The 18,082-nt window shown below is 38.4% G+C and overlaps 1 protein-coding gene across 2 annotated transcripts; it reads left to right on the forward strand.

Annotated features, from left to right (window-relative positions):
* Positions 1-474: 474 nt before the first annotated feature.
* On the forward strand, positions 475-16,155 carry LOC130869624 (zinc finger protein 54-like). 2 transcript variants are annotated; one of them, XM_057761927.1, is made up of 5 exons: positions 535-665; positions 2,545-2,635; positions 5,468-5,555; positions 11,714-11,840; positions 13,459-16,155. In XM_057761927.1, exons 3-5 carry the CDS (start codon positions 5,526-5,528, stop codon positions 15,468-15,470), a joined length of 2,169 nt encoding a protein of 722 aa, XP_057617910.1. In that variant the 5' UTR covers positions 535-665; positions 2,545-2,635; positions 5,468-5,525; the 3' UTR covers positions 15,471-16,155. The 2 variants fall into 2 exon arrangements, with proteins under 2 accessions (XP_057617909.1, XP_057617910.1); XM_057761926.1 differs by lacking the exon at positions 2,545-2,635 and having other exon boundaries at positions 475-665.
* Positions 16,156-18,082: the final 1,927 nt, after the last annotated feature.

Raw genomic sequence — 18,082 nt, forward strand, 5'->3', positions numbered from 1 at the left:
GGCTTCTTTTGTTTGTGTTGGCGATGGGAAGTTGGCATCTTAATTTAGCGTGTTATCGTTTGGTTAAGTATGTAACACGGGAGTCTGGTAGTCAAGTCGAGGTTAGGCTGCCTGTCTTTTATCTGAAGGTTCAAAACTCACTGTGGGGTCAGACACCCGGATGCAGCGTCCTCCTAGATTCAGTTCTGGTCTAGGCTGGCAGCAAGCGTGAGGGGAGGCTGTGCAGAGCGGGTCCAGGGCAGCCTGACAGCTGGCGCTGTGTGGATGGAAGCCTGAGACAGAGAGGGAGGGACCGGTCTCAGTGGGACGGAGACTCTGCTGGAAAAGCGTTTGGGAGGGTGTGTAGAACTTGAGTGTTGGGGAACAATAGAGATGAAGAAGTGGGAGGAATTAGAGTAGTGACGTAAACGGAAGCTGGGAAACAATGTAAGAGGACCCGGAAGTGGAGTGAGGCGGCAAAACCGGAAGTGTCGAGTGTCCATTCCATGTCGTTACTAAGGGGCCTGCACCTTGTGGAACTGCGTGGTGCAGACCTGAATGCGGAGGACGCGGCGGGTGTCACGGGGACGCGAAAACTCCCGGGAGCCGCAGTCGCCGCGGGGCGGCCTGGGAAAATCAGCAGCGCAGTGGGGGAACCGCAGCCCGGCGGCCCTGGAACCTCCCAGGTCAGAGGAGCTGCGGGGCTGGGACCCAGGAGGGAAGGACCAGGGGTGAGAGCAGTTTCTCTGCTGTTCATAAGGAAGCCGGCTCTGAAATTCTGCTGTGGATGTCTTCCCTTGTCGATAAATTTTACATAATAAGACTGGACCTGATTCTTTTTTTATTGATCTTCATTCCAAAATGTTACTATAAAAATAATGTAGTAGAGTATTTGAGTTTATGTGTTGATATTTGCAAACACGGTTCTCTTTGCTACGGTGTAAAGGGCCAGGCTTTTTAAATTTGTGTTTATCCCGGCTAACTTCCACGTTAAACCACTTCCCTATTCAACAGAATGGCATAGAATTAGGGACTTTGACTCTTGGAGCGCTTTTATATATTCGTCAAGGAAAGAACGCCTGCGAATGTAATTGAATCGGAAAATATAGTTTTTTGCAATTTCCATAGCTATGACTGTAAACATATAAAAGAAAACTTCTTATCCACCATTATTTTTTCATCTGAGATATATGGACTCTAATGTAAATACAGCTTTCTGAAAAATGTTTTGACATGCTTGGAGGCACACACCTTTACCGCCACCACTGGGGAGGCAAAGACGGCCAGAGACCTCAGTGAGTTGCAGGCCAGCATGGTTTCCATATTGAGTTCCAGGACAGTCAGAGCTTCATAGTGAGACCCTATGTCAAAAAAAAAAAAAAAAAAAAAAAGATAATATGCAACTTAGAGCCTGAAAAAGCACAGTATGCTTTTTTTTTATGGTATTAAGTCACCATATTTTAACAGTTAGAAAAGGCATTAAAAGCCACGTGGTGGTGGTGGCAAAGCCTTTAATTCCAGCATCTGGGAAACAGAGACAGGTGGATCTTGGCATTTCTTGCCAGCCTAGTCTACAGAGCAAGGTTCAGGATATCTGGGGCTACACAGAGGAACCCTATGTTGGATGCATCTGAGGGGAAAAAAAAATGAAAAGGTATTATTGTTTAGGATAGTACTAAATGCATCTCTAAATAATTATAATCACTCATCAGAAAAATGTCTACAATAGTCTTTTCTTTCCTCTCCTTATTCAGAGAAAAGCACTCTGTCCCTAGATGACCAAACTGCTGTTCTTCTGCTCTTTCTTTCTCTCTTTCTTTCTTTCTCTCTTTCTCTCTTACTCCTCTTCCTCCTCCTTCTCCTCCTCCTCCTCCTCCTTCTTTTTCCTTTTCTTTTTTCTGATTCTTTTATTTGAGGTCTGAATTAATTGCCTGGCTCAAAACTGACCGTGAAGACCAGGTTAGACTGGAACTCATAGTTCTACCCACCTCTGGCTCCTCATGACTGGCATTAAAGGTGTGCATCAACACAACCTTTCTAACTGTTCTGTTTTATTTTGTGGTCTGTTGACACCAGTGGTGTGACTGGACTTCTCCCAGGAGAAGGGTAATACCTGGACTTTGCTCAGAGGTCTTTGTACAGAGACTGGATGTTGCAGAGTTGCAGCAGTCTGGTTTCTGTGGGTGAGAATAGTTCGCTTGTAGTCTCTCTTATTCCTCCTTAGCGTTTCTTGACAAACTACTCTGCAAGTGTGTGTCCCTTTGAGAGGTATGAGGCTTCCGTCATATTGGGTCCATGATAAATTGAGAACATCACTAGTGTATAATAATCTCATACCAATCATTCAGTTCCATTTCTGTCCCTGAGATTTGACGGATCTGTGACTAGAAGTGGCATTCAAGTGACACTAATTGAAAATGCTTTCTAAATATTTTGAGTGTTCTGACCCCACAGGACAACTGGGGAATCATTTGTAGAATCCTTTATTTAGTTTTCTCTTTATCCACAAGAGCAATTCTGTGTGAGAAATGTTTGTGCTTTCTGAAGAATCTTTCTCATGTGCAGGGCTCACTGATCACCCAGACCTGCTCACCTGTGGAGCAGAACAAAAAGGCCTGAAAGGTGAAGAGGAAGGAGAGAGTAGCTAAGGATCCAGGTATGGTAGAGAGATTGATAAAGAGATGGGAAAGGACTCAAGATAATGTGTAAGTGGGATATACAAACAGTTTGCCACATTCTGTTTCACTAGAAAAAATTCCAGAGACTGGGGAAGATCTCCTCGGAATTGCCCTACTGTGTAGGCGGAGACTGCTTATTCGTTTCCCAGGTGCCCAGACCCAAATATAATTACACAGAAACTATATTAATTACAACACTTCTTGGCCAATTAGCTCATGCATATTTCTAGCTAACTCTTAACATCTTGAATTAACCCATTTCTGTTAATCTATGTCTCGCCATGAGGTTCTCTAGCATCTCTCCTTTGGCAGCTAAATGGCATCTCTCTGACTCCTCCTTCTTTTCTTTATCTCTGCTTGAAATTCCTGCCTTGCTCTATTCTGCTCTGCCATAGGCCGAAGGAGCTTATTTATTAATCAATGATAACAAAACACATTGACATCATACAGAGGGAAATCCCACATCACCTCCCCTTTTCTGACTAAATAAAAAGGAAGCTTTTAACTTTAACATAGTAAAATTACATATAACAAAACAGTTATCAAGCAAGAATTGTAGTTATAATATTTAGTCCATTTATATTTGTCAAATTAAGGAAAATACTCTATTATTTATCCTATCTTTGTGAGTCTAAAGTTTTATATCTAATCTATCTTTTATAATTATAACTATCTTTCTTAAACTTTGTCAAAGACTGCAGAAGGATATAATATTACCTAAGTAAACAGGAAGTGCATTGTAAGCAACTTCCAAAATACTAGAATTGACAGAGACATCTCACTGCCTGGACAGTTACCCAAAGTTCTGTATGTTGCAGCATCCATCTTCAGCCTACAAAATGGTGCCTATGGATACTATGGGCCTGTAGGCTGAAGATGGAGAGTGCCTGTGAGTGATGAATAGTAGTTATAGGTTCTTCTCCAAGATCCCTGACTCCTCTAACCCCGCTGAGACTGGCTAGGTTTCCATTACTAGGCATGATTTACCTCTTCTTGGAAGTGTCTTAAGTTCAACTAGTAAGCTGTTGCTTCCCACCTAGATATGTGTACCACTCTTGCATCCTTATAGCTATTGTGCAGTGCAGATCTCTGTTGTGGTTCCTAAGTATTGTAGCTGGATAGGACTGTCGGTTGACTCCCTCCTTTGAAAGTGTGCATGTTAACTTCAGATACCATGAAAGATAGTCCTCAGGCAGGAAGTCAAAATTCTGATCCATCTTGAGTCCTCTGGGGTCTGTGACTGAAGTGCATAGCTTCTTTCACTCACCTTCTACCTCTGGGAAGCAACCATGAACAAGTGCACTAACCTGTAATGTTTTGGGAGTCTCTTGGACAGATCTGACCAACAATTTCAAAATAGACTTCTGGTGTTGGTGGTTTTGTTAGAAAATCTATGAATCTTATGGGAACATTATTGGCTCAGATGGGAAATTTTCCTTTATATTCTAAATGTATATGCTTACACAGATTTACATGTATTGTAGTCATATTTGGTGGATGAATAATAATATGACTTAAACATCCTTACTGTTATTTTACCCTCCTTCTCTGTTTACATCTTTCCCTTTTCCATAATTAAATCCCTCCCTGTTTTTCCATTTTCCTTTTACATCACTTATTTTGTTATTCCCCTCTCATTTACTCATCCACACTCCACAGCACTCTCTTTTTACTTTGTTTGTTTGTTTGTTTTGAGGTTTTTTTTTTTTTCAAGACAGGGCTTCTCCATATATCTTTGGCTGTGTTAGAACTCAGTCTGTAGATGAGCCTGGCCTCCAACTCACAGAGATCTGCTTGCCTATGCTGGGATTAAAGGCATGAGCCACCACACCTGGTCTCTTTTTATTTTTCTTGTTACTACAGTCATTCCAGGTTGTATACTGACGTCTGAAGATTTGGAGCTAGGAACTTCCTATGAGAGAGAACATGCAATGACTGTCTTTCTGGGTCCAGGTTACCTCACTCAATAGGATCTATTACAAGTCCATCCATTTAGCTGCAAAGCTCAGGATTTCAATTTTCTGAACAGCTGAATACTATTCCATAGTGTATGTGAACCACATTTTCACTATCCATTTGTCAGATGAAAGACATTTAGCTTCTTTCCATTTTGTAGCTATTGTGAGTAGAACAGCAATGATTGTGACTGAACACGTATCTGTGGAGTAGGATGTTGAGTCCTTTAAGCATATGCCAAGGAATGGAAACAGCTGGGTCATGTGTTTGAGTTGTTTAACTTGACGAAATATTATTTAATTGTAGATTCTTCATAATGATTTCCAGGGTGGATAGATATTTCTTGCTATGGTTTTTATTCCTTATGTTTTCATTTTTGATATTGTTGTTGGTTGGTTTAATAGTAATATTTCTCTGCTCTGTGAGAATTAGTGATTTGTTATTTTGCCCATGAATGATTATTTCCTAGGTCTCCTGTATTTATCTATTCTTCTCATGAAATTTATTATTTCCCATAGTCTCATGGATAAATCCACTGATTCTCCTGTATAAATTTTGTCTCTATTTATTGTCTGCAAAGCTTAGTGAAATCAAACATGTTAACTTGAAAATATCTTGAAATGCAATTAATGTCTCCATCAATTTTAAGATAACTTCCTGGATGCAACAATATTGTTGATGGTGATTTTCTGTTCAAGCTTCAAATGTCGTTCCATGCTCTTGTGGATTTGGAATCATTGTCTGAACACCTGGTCATATTCTGTTGCTTGGGTCTTTTCAAGCAGTTTGTCATTCTTCTCTAACAGCTTTCAGTATTAATTTTTGCACTTTCTTTTTGACCCCTTATATAAAAGGACAGCAAGCCATCTATTCCTTGATCCTGAAAGAAAAACTCAAGAAAAACAGAAAGAAATGGCTGATTCTCCAGTAAGCATGTCCCAGGTCAGTGATCCTATCCACTTTTTTAAATAGAAATGTTATATATTCAGATATTCCAACTCTTTTAATTTTTTGCTTCTGAAAATTGTTGAATTTTATTATGAAAAATATTCAAAGAAATAACAACAAAATCACACACTGCAATTAGCCAGACCTAAAGAATGGGCAATGTACTTTTATGCGGTTAGAGTTGTCATTGGGAACAGAAGCTCTGCGGCCTAACATGGGATTTTATATTTTTGTTATTGAATATATTTTTATGAATTTATCTACCATGAAAAAAAAATCTGTGGCAGAATTAGAGCTAGAAAGGCAATTAGCTTTATATCCTGTGTCATAACATGTGATCATTACCTGTATTTAGTCCTACCTGAACCCTAGTATTTAACCTGTCTTGTTCTCTTTTCTCCATGTTTTACTGTGCCCACATATACATTGTTTCCATATACACATAATATTGGCTAGATTCCGCATATGAGGAAAAATGTGGTTTCTTCTATCTGATGCTGTATGGCCTCATTTAATATTACACATTTGAAGTCCCTTTTCCTGCAAATTTTTATTACATGATTTTCTTTAGCTAGATAGTATTCCATTTTATATAAATACCATTTTCATTATCCATTTATCTTTTGATAATTAGATAGCTTTTAATACTTTGCTGTGGTGAATGCAGAAGCAGTAAACATGGGTGTAAATATCTCTATATTGGGGTGTAGAGTTCTACAGCTATGTTTCCAGGATTAATGTTGCTGGGTCATATGTTAGTTCTCTCTTCAAGTTTTTCAATAATGTACAAACTGATTTCCATAATGACTGTATTAATTTACATTCCCCCACATACACCAACAGTTTATGAGGCTTCCTTTCTCTCCTCATCCTCTCTAACATTTGTCAGATTGGTTGATGACAGCCATTCTCTACCTGGAGTGATGGAGTATTTCAATGTAGTTTTAGTTTGTGTTTCTGTGATGGCATTTTAGGGATCCTGAACACTTTTTTCAGTATTTATTGGCCATTTGTGTATATGTCTTTGAAATCTGTTTTTCAGTTCATTTGCCCATTTGTTTATTGGCACTTCTATTTCCTTGGTATTTAATTTCCATAATTGTTTGTAAATTATATATATGAGCCCCTTTCCAAAGTGTCACAGGTACAGATTTTCTCCTGCTCTGTAGGTGACTGTGTGCTCTGCTGATTGTTCCTTTTGATGGACAGAAACTCTTGCTTTTCATGTTGTCCCATCTATTGACACTTGGGTCAGTTCCTGTGCTGTTGGTGTTCATTGTAATCAATAAGTCCTTGCCCATCCCAATATCCTCATGGGTATTTCCTAAGTTTTCTAGGTTTCTGTGTGTTTCTGGTTTTAAATAAGGATTTTGATACATTTTGAATGGATTTTTATATAAATGAAAGATGAGAATCTAATTTCATTCTTCTCCTCAATCCAGGTTTGCCAGCACCAGATGTTGAAAAGGCAATATTTTTTCTTAAAAATAAGTTTGTTTTTTTTTAAGATGCTGTTCAATACATTTATTCATGGATTTTCATTTATGTCTTAAGGTAGTCAAATTGTTGAAACAAAATATCTTAGCCTGAATGACATAAATAACACAAATATATTTCTTATACTGTTAGTGATCAGAATGACGAGATAAAGGTAGCATATGGCCAAGTTCTGTTATGGACACAATCTGTTTTGAAAAAATTGTATCTACCTTGCTATGGCCTAAATAATAAAGAGAAAGGATTGTCTCATCTCCTGGACGGCTTATAAAATGACACTGATACCATCAGGCAGACCCTACACCCATACCTTTTTGAAATCTATTGAATTCTAAAAGCCAAACTTCCATACAAAATTACATGGGGATTAGGATTCTTCCATATGGTAGTGACATAAGCGTTTAGTTTATATCAGTAATCATATGGGAATCTCAACCCATGCTATGGAAATTAGATGATTTATTCAATTTTTAAATATACTTATGTATAGTTATTCTTCTGCCACCTACCTATTGTATATCTATCCATGAAATTACCTAAGAACTTCAAAGAACAGAAACATGAAAGTTAGCGTAATATATATTTGACTCAAATATTTTCATTATTCCAATCAAATTAAGATAAGCATTGTAGATTTTTGTTCTCTTTTGTTTTTCATTTAAAGAGAAAATTCTATTTTCTTTGCTGCCTCCCACATTGTTAGATAGTGAAGACAGTCACAGATGTAGAGTTTGTGAGATGATTATAAAAAATTTAAATTGACATCAAAGCTGATTTATATTTTGCCAATATTAGGAAAAAAGAACAGCACTTTTTTTTTGGTTTTTCGAGACAGGGTTTCTCTGTAGCTTTGGAGCCTGTCCTGGAACTAGCTCTTTTTTTAAAAATAAGTTTTTAGCCAGGCGGTGGTGGTGCACGCCTTTAATCCCAGCATTTGGGAGGCAGAGGCAGGTGGATCTCTGTGAGTTTGAGGCCAGCCTGGTCTACAAGAGCTAGTTCCAGGACAGGCTCCAAAGCTACAGAGAAACCCTGTCTCGAAAAAAAAAGAAAGAAAATAAGTTTTTATTTTTCTGTATCTACCTTTCACACTTGGAACATCACCCACAAAGGAAAATTTAAAAAGAAATAAAAAATAGAAAAGTAAAAAAAAATAATTTAAAAATTACAATAATAGCCAGGCAGTGGTGGCACACTCAGGACACAGAGACAAGTTGCTCTCTGTGATTTCAAGTCCCACCTGTCAACAGAACAAGTTCCAGAGCTGACTCCAAAGCTACAGAGAAACCCTGTCTCGAAAAACAAAACAAAAAGCAATAGTAATGATAATAATAATGCAAAAACAAACAAACAGAAAAGAACACTTTGTTCTTTCGTCTTTCCCACTTCTCCCTCATCTCTTTATTTGTCTTGTGGCATTGGGAGCTGTGCTGTGGCACTTAGTAGACCCTTTTGTTCAAACAGCTTTATTTGCAGTTGTTCATTCTATATTGAGTTGTTGGTCATATTTATTCTGGTACACCATCGGTATTGGACCTTCACCAAAGCACTGTCCAACGTCATCGTGATCCTGAGTTTATGGTTTGTCAGGACCACCCCCTTCACTCATTCCAGGAAAGCATAGAGGGTAAATGTTGGGGTGGCCAACTCAAAGCACTAGATGTGTACCTGGGAGGTAGCTCTGTTCTCACTCTAGAATTCTGGTACCACCTCTCTCAGGTAATGGGTGGGACCAGCTTTCCCAATTGTTGGTGGGGGGTGTCTCCACAATGAGTGGCAGAGCCATGTTCCTCAGGACTCTATTCCAGGGCCTGTGAAGAACAAGGCCAGTGAGGAGCATTGCTGGCTTAGCACAGCCCTTGTACTTCAACAGGCACGGTTTGCATGGGCCCCTGTAGTAACACATGCCATGGACATCAACACCGACCTCAACTACAGCAGGACCATGGGCCCAGACATGGAAAAGGCCATATTTTTGTAATGTATCATTTTGCCTCCATTGTCAAGGCTTTTTGCGTAGCTTTATGGTATTCTTTCTCAGGTCTCTATATTATGTTATTCTCCAGTCTATTTGTATAACTAAACCTGACTGTCTTTATGACTACAGCTATACAATATAATTCCATAAATCTACACCTATAGTACTTTTCTCCATTCTGTCCTTCCCATATTAGTTACTTTTTCCCAAGGGCAAATATCTCACATAAACTTAGGACCTGTAATTTTGAAAATATTTCCACTTTAACACATGAACAAAACATATGTTGATGCCTAACTGCTGTAGAAGGTAAACTATATCTTTATTAGTGAGTGAGGACTCCTGTGACATATAGGCTCTATTTGTGGGAACTGTCTCACTTCCTTGAATATTGGGTATAAAGGGAACATACAGAAACACATGGGATAGTTGTCACAACATCTTAGCAATATGTGCAATTAAGAGATAAAGCTTGGTTTTTAATGCTAAATAATACTTGGCTTCTAATATTAAATATTTAAGTGCAGTGGAAAGTACAAAACATGGCTTGCATATGTGACTTGGTTGTACCATAAAAATGATGTTCTTGGGTGTAGATTAAGATTGTAGTCTGCTTGCATTTCTCTTTGGTGTTTAATATCACCATGTGTTTGTTGAGAGCTGCCATCTGTTTGTCTCAGGAGAATTGCTGCTCACATCACTCACTTGGTCGGGATGCTCAATGGTAACTTTCCAAACCAGAAGTTTTTTGTTTTTGTCATTTTGAGACACAGTTTCTTTGTGTAGCTCTGGCTGCTCCTAGAACTAGCACTGTAGAGGCTGAGAGGTTTGCCTCTGTTGCCAATGCTGGGATTAAAGGCATGTACCTGGCTTGAGATCAGGATTTTTTATTTCTCTTTTTCTTTTTTGCCCCAAACAAGATCCCACTGTGCAGTTCTTTCTGGCTGGAACTCATTATGAAGCATTATGTGGAATTCATCAGGAATAATGTCTCAGGGCATTGACTGACTGATGTGCATAATCCATCACATTTGGTGCAGAAAGAACATTCTTCATGATTACTTTGCCCTAATCAGTTCCTCTGAGAGCAATGGCTCTGTTCCCCCACCCTGAAGCTGCAATGTTTTAAAGTGGAGATTTCAGAAATGGGCTTTAACCCTCAGGTTTGCTTTTCTATTTCTGAATCGTGGCTCAAACAGAATACATCACCACTTTCCATTTCTAGAGAAATAAAGGAAGAACCATGAACACTAATAACCTAAAATCTGTTAGACAATACAGCATAAGTAATAACAAGAACACATTGGGGACTACAAAATTCAGATACAGTAGCTCAGATTTTCTCATGAGCCATTACATTTGCAGAACACTGAAAGGTGACAATAATTCTCATAGAATTTAATATCTTCATTAACTTACAGGAAATTGATGTCATTCCAGACTGCATCCACAGTTACTACACTTATGTATACATGCTGAGCTGCAACTTAAATATTATTTGATGTTTTTGGACTTCCCTCAATTTTTACAACACTTTTAGAGTAAAATACTCTTGAAATCCTCTGAAATTGTTAGTTGTCTAAGTTGCCTGTCTAAGTTTCTTTCTTTCTTTCTTTTTTTCTTTTTTTGGTGTGTGTGGGGGGGGGTTCCAAGACAGGGCTTCTCTATACCTTTTGAGGCTGTCCTGGAACTACACCCTTTGTAGACAGGCTGACCTTGAACTCACAGAGATTCATCTGCTACAACCTCCCAAGTGCTGGAATTAAAGATATGTACCACCACAGTCCAGCTCCTGAGGCCAATTTCTTAAGAAAATTTTAGATTTTATCAAATGTGGCTGATGTGGATTTTTCTATCTACTGACTACTGGTGCAAATATTCTTATAAAAATAATCCCATAGGGGCTGGAGAGATGGCTCGGAGGTTAAGAGCACCGGCTGCTCCTCCAGAGGTCCTGAGTTCAATTCCCAGCAACCACATGGTGGCTCACAACCATCCGTAATGACATCTGGTGCCCTCTTCTGGCGTGCGGGTATACATGGAGGCAGAATGTTGTATGCATAATAAATATATAAATAAATCTTAAAAAAAAAAAATAATCCCATAGACTACTTAACATGTTGATGTTAAAATTTACAGTGGGCAGTGTTGTTGCACTCTGTTATTATGAAAAAAAAACAACAAATTTCTTTGCCTATAAAGTCTATCATAAATTTTGTCTTTCGTACATGCCCCTTTTCTCTTTCATAGGATGAAATTGGATCTAGAGTTTAAACATCCCAACTGAGCCTATTAGAATATAGTCATGTAAGGCCCAAGTACAGAGAGAATTGATTCATGTCAGTATTTTTAGCATGGTCTACAGGTCCTGTATTTAGAACATATTTCTTCCTCACAAATTTCCCTTCTGAGATTTGTACACTGTGATCCTCTGCAATATAACACAGGATGCATAACAGATAGACAACCATATATAGATCTTGTGTGTCTTATTGCAAGGATATGCTTGTGAGACTATTATGTCATCCTGTTTTCACAGAATTAGAACATTCATTATAGAATGTGACTATATTAGAAGTCATCTTTCTGAGGAATTGTCTTCACTCATCTCAGGTTTCCTTAAGTCAAGGAAAGCACTCTGTCCAGGATCACATGGTCAAACTGTACTTTTTTGTTTCAGGGTCTGTTGACTTTCAGGGATGTGACTGTGGACTTCCCTCAGGAGGAGTGGGAATGCCTGGACTCTGCTCAGAGGGCTTTGTACATTGATGTGATGTTGGAGAATTACAGCAACCTGGTCTCTGTGGGTAAGAACATTTTGCTGTAGAATTCATAATTTCGTCCTTTGTATGTACCTACTTCATAGGTTATAAACTCTTTGTTAAGCTCTCTTGGAAATAATGGGAGACCAGGGAGTGTTTGGTAGTAGGAAAGAACTTTTTCATGCTATTTAACTTTTTCTTTTCATTTTCCATGATAGCGGTGTCATGCACCACCCCTCAGTTGGTTCCACAATGCATTCTGAAACTTAGTATGGTATAAAGTTTATACTCATATCTTAAAGTTTCATGATTTTACTTGTGATAAAAAGTTGAGATATGCAAACTGAAAGTTCTCCCTAAATACGCTGAAGATCGTGACAGGAAACAGCAATTGGAAGTCATTCTAGGATTCCTCTACTTTTTTTCTTCATGTACTAAGCACAATATTGTGTTAGACATTTGTATTTTTTCTAAAAATTCTATCATGAGTCATAGGCTGAACCACAGAACATGATTATTGTATGCAAGGCCTAGTCACCCCTCTGGAGCAAATGAAATGGCCCTGGGATGTGGAGAGGAGAGAGTAGCCACAACTAGAATGGGCTAGTGAAAAAGAAGGACAACAGTGATGACTTCCAGTGAAAGGGAAAGCAAGAGCTAAGAATGTTTTTGCAATATTCAATTCCTTTTAAAAGGATTCCTGATCATTTCACTTAATATAGCGTCCTAGTCCCAGGATGAAACCCATCTGTTGTAATAACTGTTAAAAGGCATTGTGTCTATTGCCCCTGAATTTTGGTGATAATACTAGTACAAAATGCAATTTTATTTGACAATGCTGACATCAGATTGGAATAATTTTACAAAATTTTAAATCTAAAGGGAGTCCATTAAGTAGGATTATTCTTTAATTGCCATCCTTGTATTCTTATCCCCGTGTTACATCTTTCATTTTATTGCCAGTGGAAAATACACAGACACCCTTCTAGGAAATACTCTCAGGAGTCAGTGTACAGAGTGGACCTGAGAATAGTCCTATGAGGAAATTTAAGAAACACAGCAGCGTGTGGGGGTCAGGCAGTAGAGAATAGACGTAAGCAATAGCTGCCCATGACAGCCCGGCCTCAAACAATCTGAGCCTGTCTGTCAGAATACTGTCTTTGTATCCATTACTTTTGAAGAATAATGTTTGGTTTTTTTTTCTCAAGAAAGAAATAAACCCTGTGGTGTTTTTAAATAAGACTTTAATCTTTAAAGAAATTGGATCTTCGGAACAGTACTCCTTATTGTCTGTCACTTAGTAAGTGTAAATACTCTGAACCTGGGATTGGATTAAACTCTTCTTCATCCATTTCTGAGAAGAAACACTTAAACAGAGTCATATATTCTAAATATAATTAGTCAGTGAGCTCTATCTCAAAGCTAATTAGTGATTTCTAAGTTCTTGATCCATCTTTTCCCATTAGACATTTTCTATAATGATGGGATATCTATTAATTACATACCATTGAAGCTTGTCTGACTGCTTTTGTGACAATAGATAAAATTATAGTGAGAGAAAAATATTTAAGTAGTTGCTGGTTAACTTAAGAGAGAACTTAATCATTTATCAAATGTTTAATCTTCAAACAAGTTCTATAATCTGAACTGTATTCATTTTCAGAGAACTATTACATATGTGATCCTGCCCATCAACATGTGAAGACCGAAAAGGAGTCTTCTCAGTGTAATGACCTTGGCAAAGTGCTTCATGACCCCTCTACAAGTGCTTTTTATAAGACAAGTGGAACTACAGAAAACTCTAATAACTACACATGCAGTAACCCCAGGGATTCGTCTATTGACTCATCAAACCTAGATAGACATGAAAGCATCCACACTGGAGAACCTTCCAAATCTAAAGACTGTGAGAAATCTCAAAATTTGTGTTCCAGCATTAGTCAAGATCAGAGACTCTACACTGCAAACAAAGAACACAGGCAGGGAGAGTACGATGACTATTTCAGCTCTACATGCTGTCTTTTGCAACAACCAGTCTACATTGGAGAGACACCATACCAGTGTGAGAAATGTGGAAAATCCTTCAGAACCGCTTCACACCTCTCTGTACATCAGAGAATACATACTGGAAAGAAACCCTACAAGTGCAACGATTGTGACAAATCCTATAACCAGTGGGCAAATCTTAAAACACATCAAAGACTTCATACTGGGGAGAAACTTTGCAAATGCAAAGAATGTGGAAAGTCATTTCCTCAGTCCTCAGCACTTAAAAGCCATCAGAAAACGCATACAGGAGAGAAGCCTTACAAATGTATGGAATGTAACAAATCCTTTGCCCACTGTTCCAGTTTCAGGAGACATCAAAAAATCCATACTGATGAGGAACATTGCAGTTGTCAAGAATGTGGCAAGGTCTTTCATCAGCTATCACATCTTAAAAGCCATTACAGACTCCATAGTGGAGAGAAGCCTTACAAATGCAATGAGTGTGACAGATCCTTTCCTCACTATTCATCACTTAGATGGCATCAGAAAACTCATTCTCTAGAGACATTTTACAAATGCAAAGAATGTGGTAAGTCCTTTCTTGAAATATCACATCTTAACAGACATTACAGAATCCATACTGGTGAGAAGCCTTATAAATGTGAGGTATGTGACAAATCCTTTACTGTGAATTCAACTCTTAGAACACATCAGAAAATTCATACTGGAGAGAAATCATACAAATGTATGGAATGTGACAAATCCTTTACCCGGGACTCACATCTTAGAAGACATCAGAGTGTTCATACTGGAGAGCGACCTTACAGTTGTAAGGAATGTGACAAATCTTTTACTACATGTACATATCTTAGAGAACATCAGAAAATTCATACTGGAGAAAAACCTTACAAATGTGGAGAATGTGACATGTCTTTTATCCAACGTTCAAATCTTAGAACACATCAGAGAGTACATACTGGAGAGAAACCTTACAGATGTAAGGAATGTGGCAAATATTTAACTACACGGTCAACTCTTAGAGAACATCAGAAAATTCATACTGGAGAGAAACTGTACAAATGTATGGAATGTGATAAATTCTTTACCCATAACTCACAGCTTAGAACACATCAGAGAGTTCATACTGGAGAGAGACCTTATAGTTGTAAGGAATGTGACAAATCTTTTACCACATGCTCATATCTTAGAGCACATCAGAAAATTCATACTGGAGAGAATGTCTACAAATGCAAAGACTGTGACATGTCCTTTCTCCAGAATTTTAGTCTTAAAATACATCAAAAAATTCATACTGGAGAGAAACGTTATAAATGCAAAGATTGTGACATATTTTTTAATCAGATTTCAGATCTTAGAACACATCAGAAAGTCCATGCTGGAGAGAGACCTTACAAATGTCTGGAATGTGACAAAACCTTTACCTACATGTCTAATCTTAGAACACATCAGATAGTTCACACTGGAGAGAGACATTACAGATGTAAGGAATGTAACAAATCTTTTACTGGCTGCTCATATCTTAGAGCACATCAGAAAATTCATACTGGGGAGAAACTTCACAAGTGCAAAGACTGTGGCATATCCTATACCCACCTTTCAAATCTTAGAAGACATCAAAGAATTCATACTGAAGAGGAAAATACTGTTGTAAATCATGTGACATAGCATTTATATGGTATTGTTTACTTACAAATCCCAAGAATATACATTATAGAAACAAAGACAAGAAATTTGTGAAAGCCTTTAATGAAGTCTTAAATCTTATAAAATATCACAAATAAAATTCTGCAATAGTAACTGAATTTTTGTTTGATTTTATTTTTGAGACAGGGTTTCTCTGTAGCTTTGGGGCCTGTCCTGGAACTCACTCCGTAGACCAGGCTCTGTGTCTGCCTCCCAAGTGCTGGGATTAAAGGCATATGCTACCACTACCCAGCTTTTAAAAATTGTGTAGCCTAGGCTGGCCTCAAACACATGATCCTCCTCCCTCCACCCTTCACCAAATCCTGCCAGTATCTACCATCTCAGCTATGAATTATTTTTAATGTCTGTGGGTGCTTTGTCTACAAGACTTTCTATGTACTACATGTTCGTCTGATGCCTATGGAGGCCTGAAAAGGGCATCAGATTCCCTGAAACTGAAGTTTTAGACAGTTGTGAGGAATTTTGTGTGTTGAAAATTGAACACAACACTCTGGAAACAAAGCAGTCTTCTTACCCTCCAAACCATTTCTCTAGTCCCTGGGAATAGCTGTAATAAAAAACATTTGCCTTGTTCAAAAATCTGAAAATTGATAATAATACCAATTAAAAACATGGTGGTGCATGTTTTTAATCCTAGCACTCAGGAGGCAAAGGAATAAAGATCTTTGCGTCTGAGGTTATCCTGGGCTACATAGTGAGTTCCTGGACTACCAGGACTACATAGACCCTATATCAATAATGATGATGATGATGATGATGATGATGATGATGATGATGATGATGATGAAATTACTAATGTAAAAGAAATGTGACACAGTCTTTAGTTTTCCTTCTAAATGTGCTGTACATCGCAAAATTAATAGTTCTGAGTGTAATGGTAAAAATAAAAATGCTTCCTGTCCCTGAGGGGTGCAGTCACAGAAATGCTGCAGGTCCCTGAGCAGCAGCAGGCAGTGGGCAACATTCCCAAAGGCAGCCAGTTCCAGGCAGGGAGCAAGTCCCTGGCAGGGAGCCACACAACAGGTAAGAGACAGAGACATGGATAGGCACGCCATGCAGAGTGAAGTAAGATATTTATTTAGTGGGTTATGGAAGGGAAGGAGAAGGGGGACAAGGAAAGAAACAGAAAAGGAGGGGGAGTAGGCAGGGCTTGCCTCTTAAAGGGATAACAGACCATTATACTGAGAAACCATAAAAAAGTATACCTTATATAATCTGTATGTCTTATTGTTCTTGGAAATTACAGTCACCAAATGCATTGAATTTGTAAAGTCCTATACCCACAAAAGAAAACAGAAAATGCTTTAATAAAGTCTCATTTTTTGTTCACTTTCAAAATTCTTCATTCTGGTGTCACACCTTACAAATAGCAGAAGATAGAAACTGTAAAGATAGAAGCTGTGCATGTAACATTACAGGCATGACAAACAGTTTAGAAATCCCAAGGTGGTGCCTGCCTTTGTTGAAGAAATTTAGCAGAATCACTATATTGGGTAAATACTGGAATGCAGAGCTGTTTTCTAGAAGCACCCTGACCTTGAAGAATCCCCGTGGAAAACTGATTGTTGGCTGGAGGGGCCTTGTAGCCATCCCACGACTTTGGTCATAAGATGCCTCGGTCACACCTGAGGCTCTTGTATTATTGTGTATTGCAAAGGATACATGATAAAGTATACTAGAGTCTTGGGGGTATGCGATGCTCTTCTTTAGTGAGGCATGTGAATTATATTAGGAACCTTGATATGAGGAAATACTTTGTGTAACTTTCAATAAATACACTTTTGTACAGCTGTTCTGGGTTCAATCCATCAGAAGAGGCTGGACCTTTCTGCTACCAAACTGCCCTTAAATTTCATCTTGGAGTGCCTTCTCTCTTCAACTGACTATTTGGTGCACCCTGGCATTTGGTGACCAATGATGTGGGGCACGAGGAAAGAAGGGTCTAGGCACCCCAAGACTGGAGATAACGTATGCCCAAAGTAGTAAGCAAGACTCCGGGGTAGGGTTGGAACATGTAGAACTTAAAATCTCCATCTCAGGAGCAGCAACAAATAAAATGGGTCTTGAGACAAAGGTATCTCCGCAATAGAGAAAGGTGAGGCAGAAAATTAATGGAAAAAGGAGAAATGTTTAATTTTCCCAATAGAAAAGGGAAAAGGTGAAGTCAAGTCCTAGAAAAGAAAAGTCCTCATAAACAAAAAATAAAAAGGAAAAAAGACCCTTCTCAGTAGAAACAGAGAAAGAAATTAAGAATTTTTGACTCTCAGCTCTCAGGCTGCATTCTGTCTGTCAACTCTTTCAGGATCAGCCTGCCAGCAGAGAGCAGGGGCATCTGAATTACCAAAAATAACTGGCAGGACTTCCCTGCTGTACCCTGAGCAAGCACAGTCAGCCCAAAGCTTAGAATTGTCTTGTTTATGTGCTTAATTTTGGTTAAAATATTTTTTGTTTCCCTCAAGAGTGAGAATAACTCAATATTAAAGGTCCCTTAATGGGAAATTTTTTTTTCTCTAGTAATGAGAATAACTCATCAATGAGCCCTTCATGGTAGAAAGAAAAAATTAAAACAAGCC

The sequence above is a fragment of the Chionomys nivalis genome, chromosome 2 (assembly GCF_950005125.1).
Source record: "Chionomys nivalis chromosome 2, mChiNiv1.1, whole genome shotgun sequence".
Lineage (NCBI taxonomy): Eukaryota > Metazoa > Chordata > Mammalia > Rodentia > Cricetidae > Chionomys > Chionomys nivalis.

Coding starts and splice junctions, on each gene's coding strand:
- LOC130869624 (XM_057761926.1), top strand. CDS start 538: ATGCGGAGGACGCGGCGGGTGTCACGGGGACGCGAAAACTCCCGGGAG. Junction 5,556..11,713: donor CTCCAGTAAGCATGTCCCAG/GTCAGTGATCCT, acceptor TTTTTGTTTCAG/GGTCTGTTGACTTTCAGGGA. Junction 11,841..13,458: donor CAGCAACCTGGTCTCTGTGG/GTAAGAACATTT, acceptor ATTCATTTTCAG/AGAACTATTACATATGTGAT.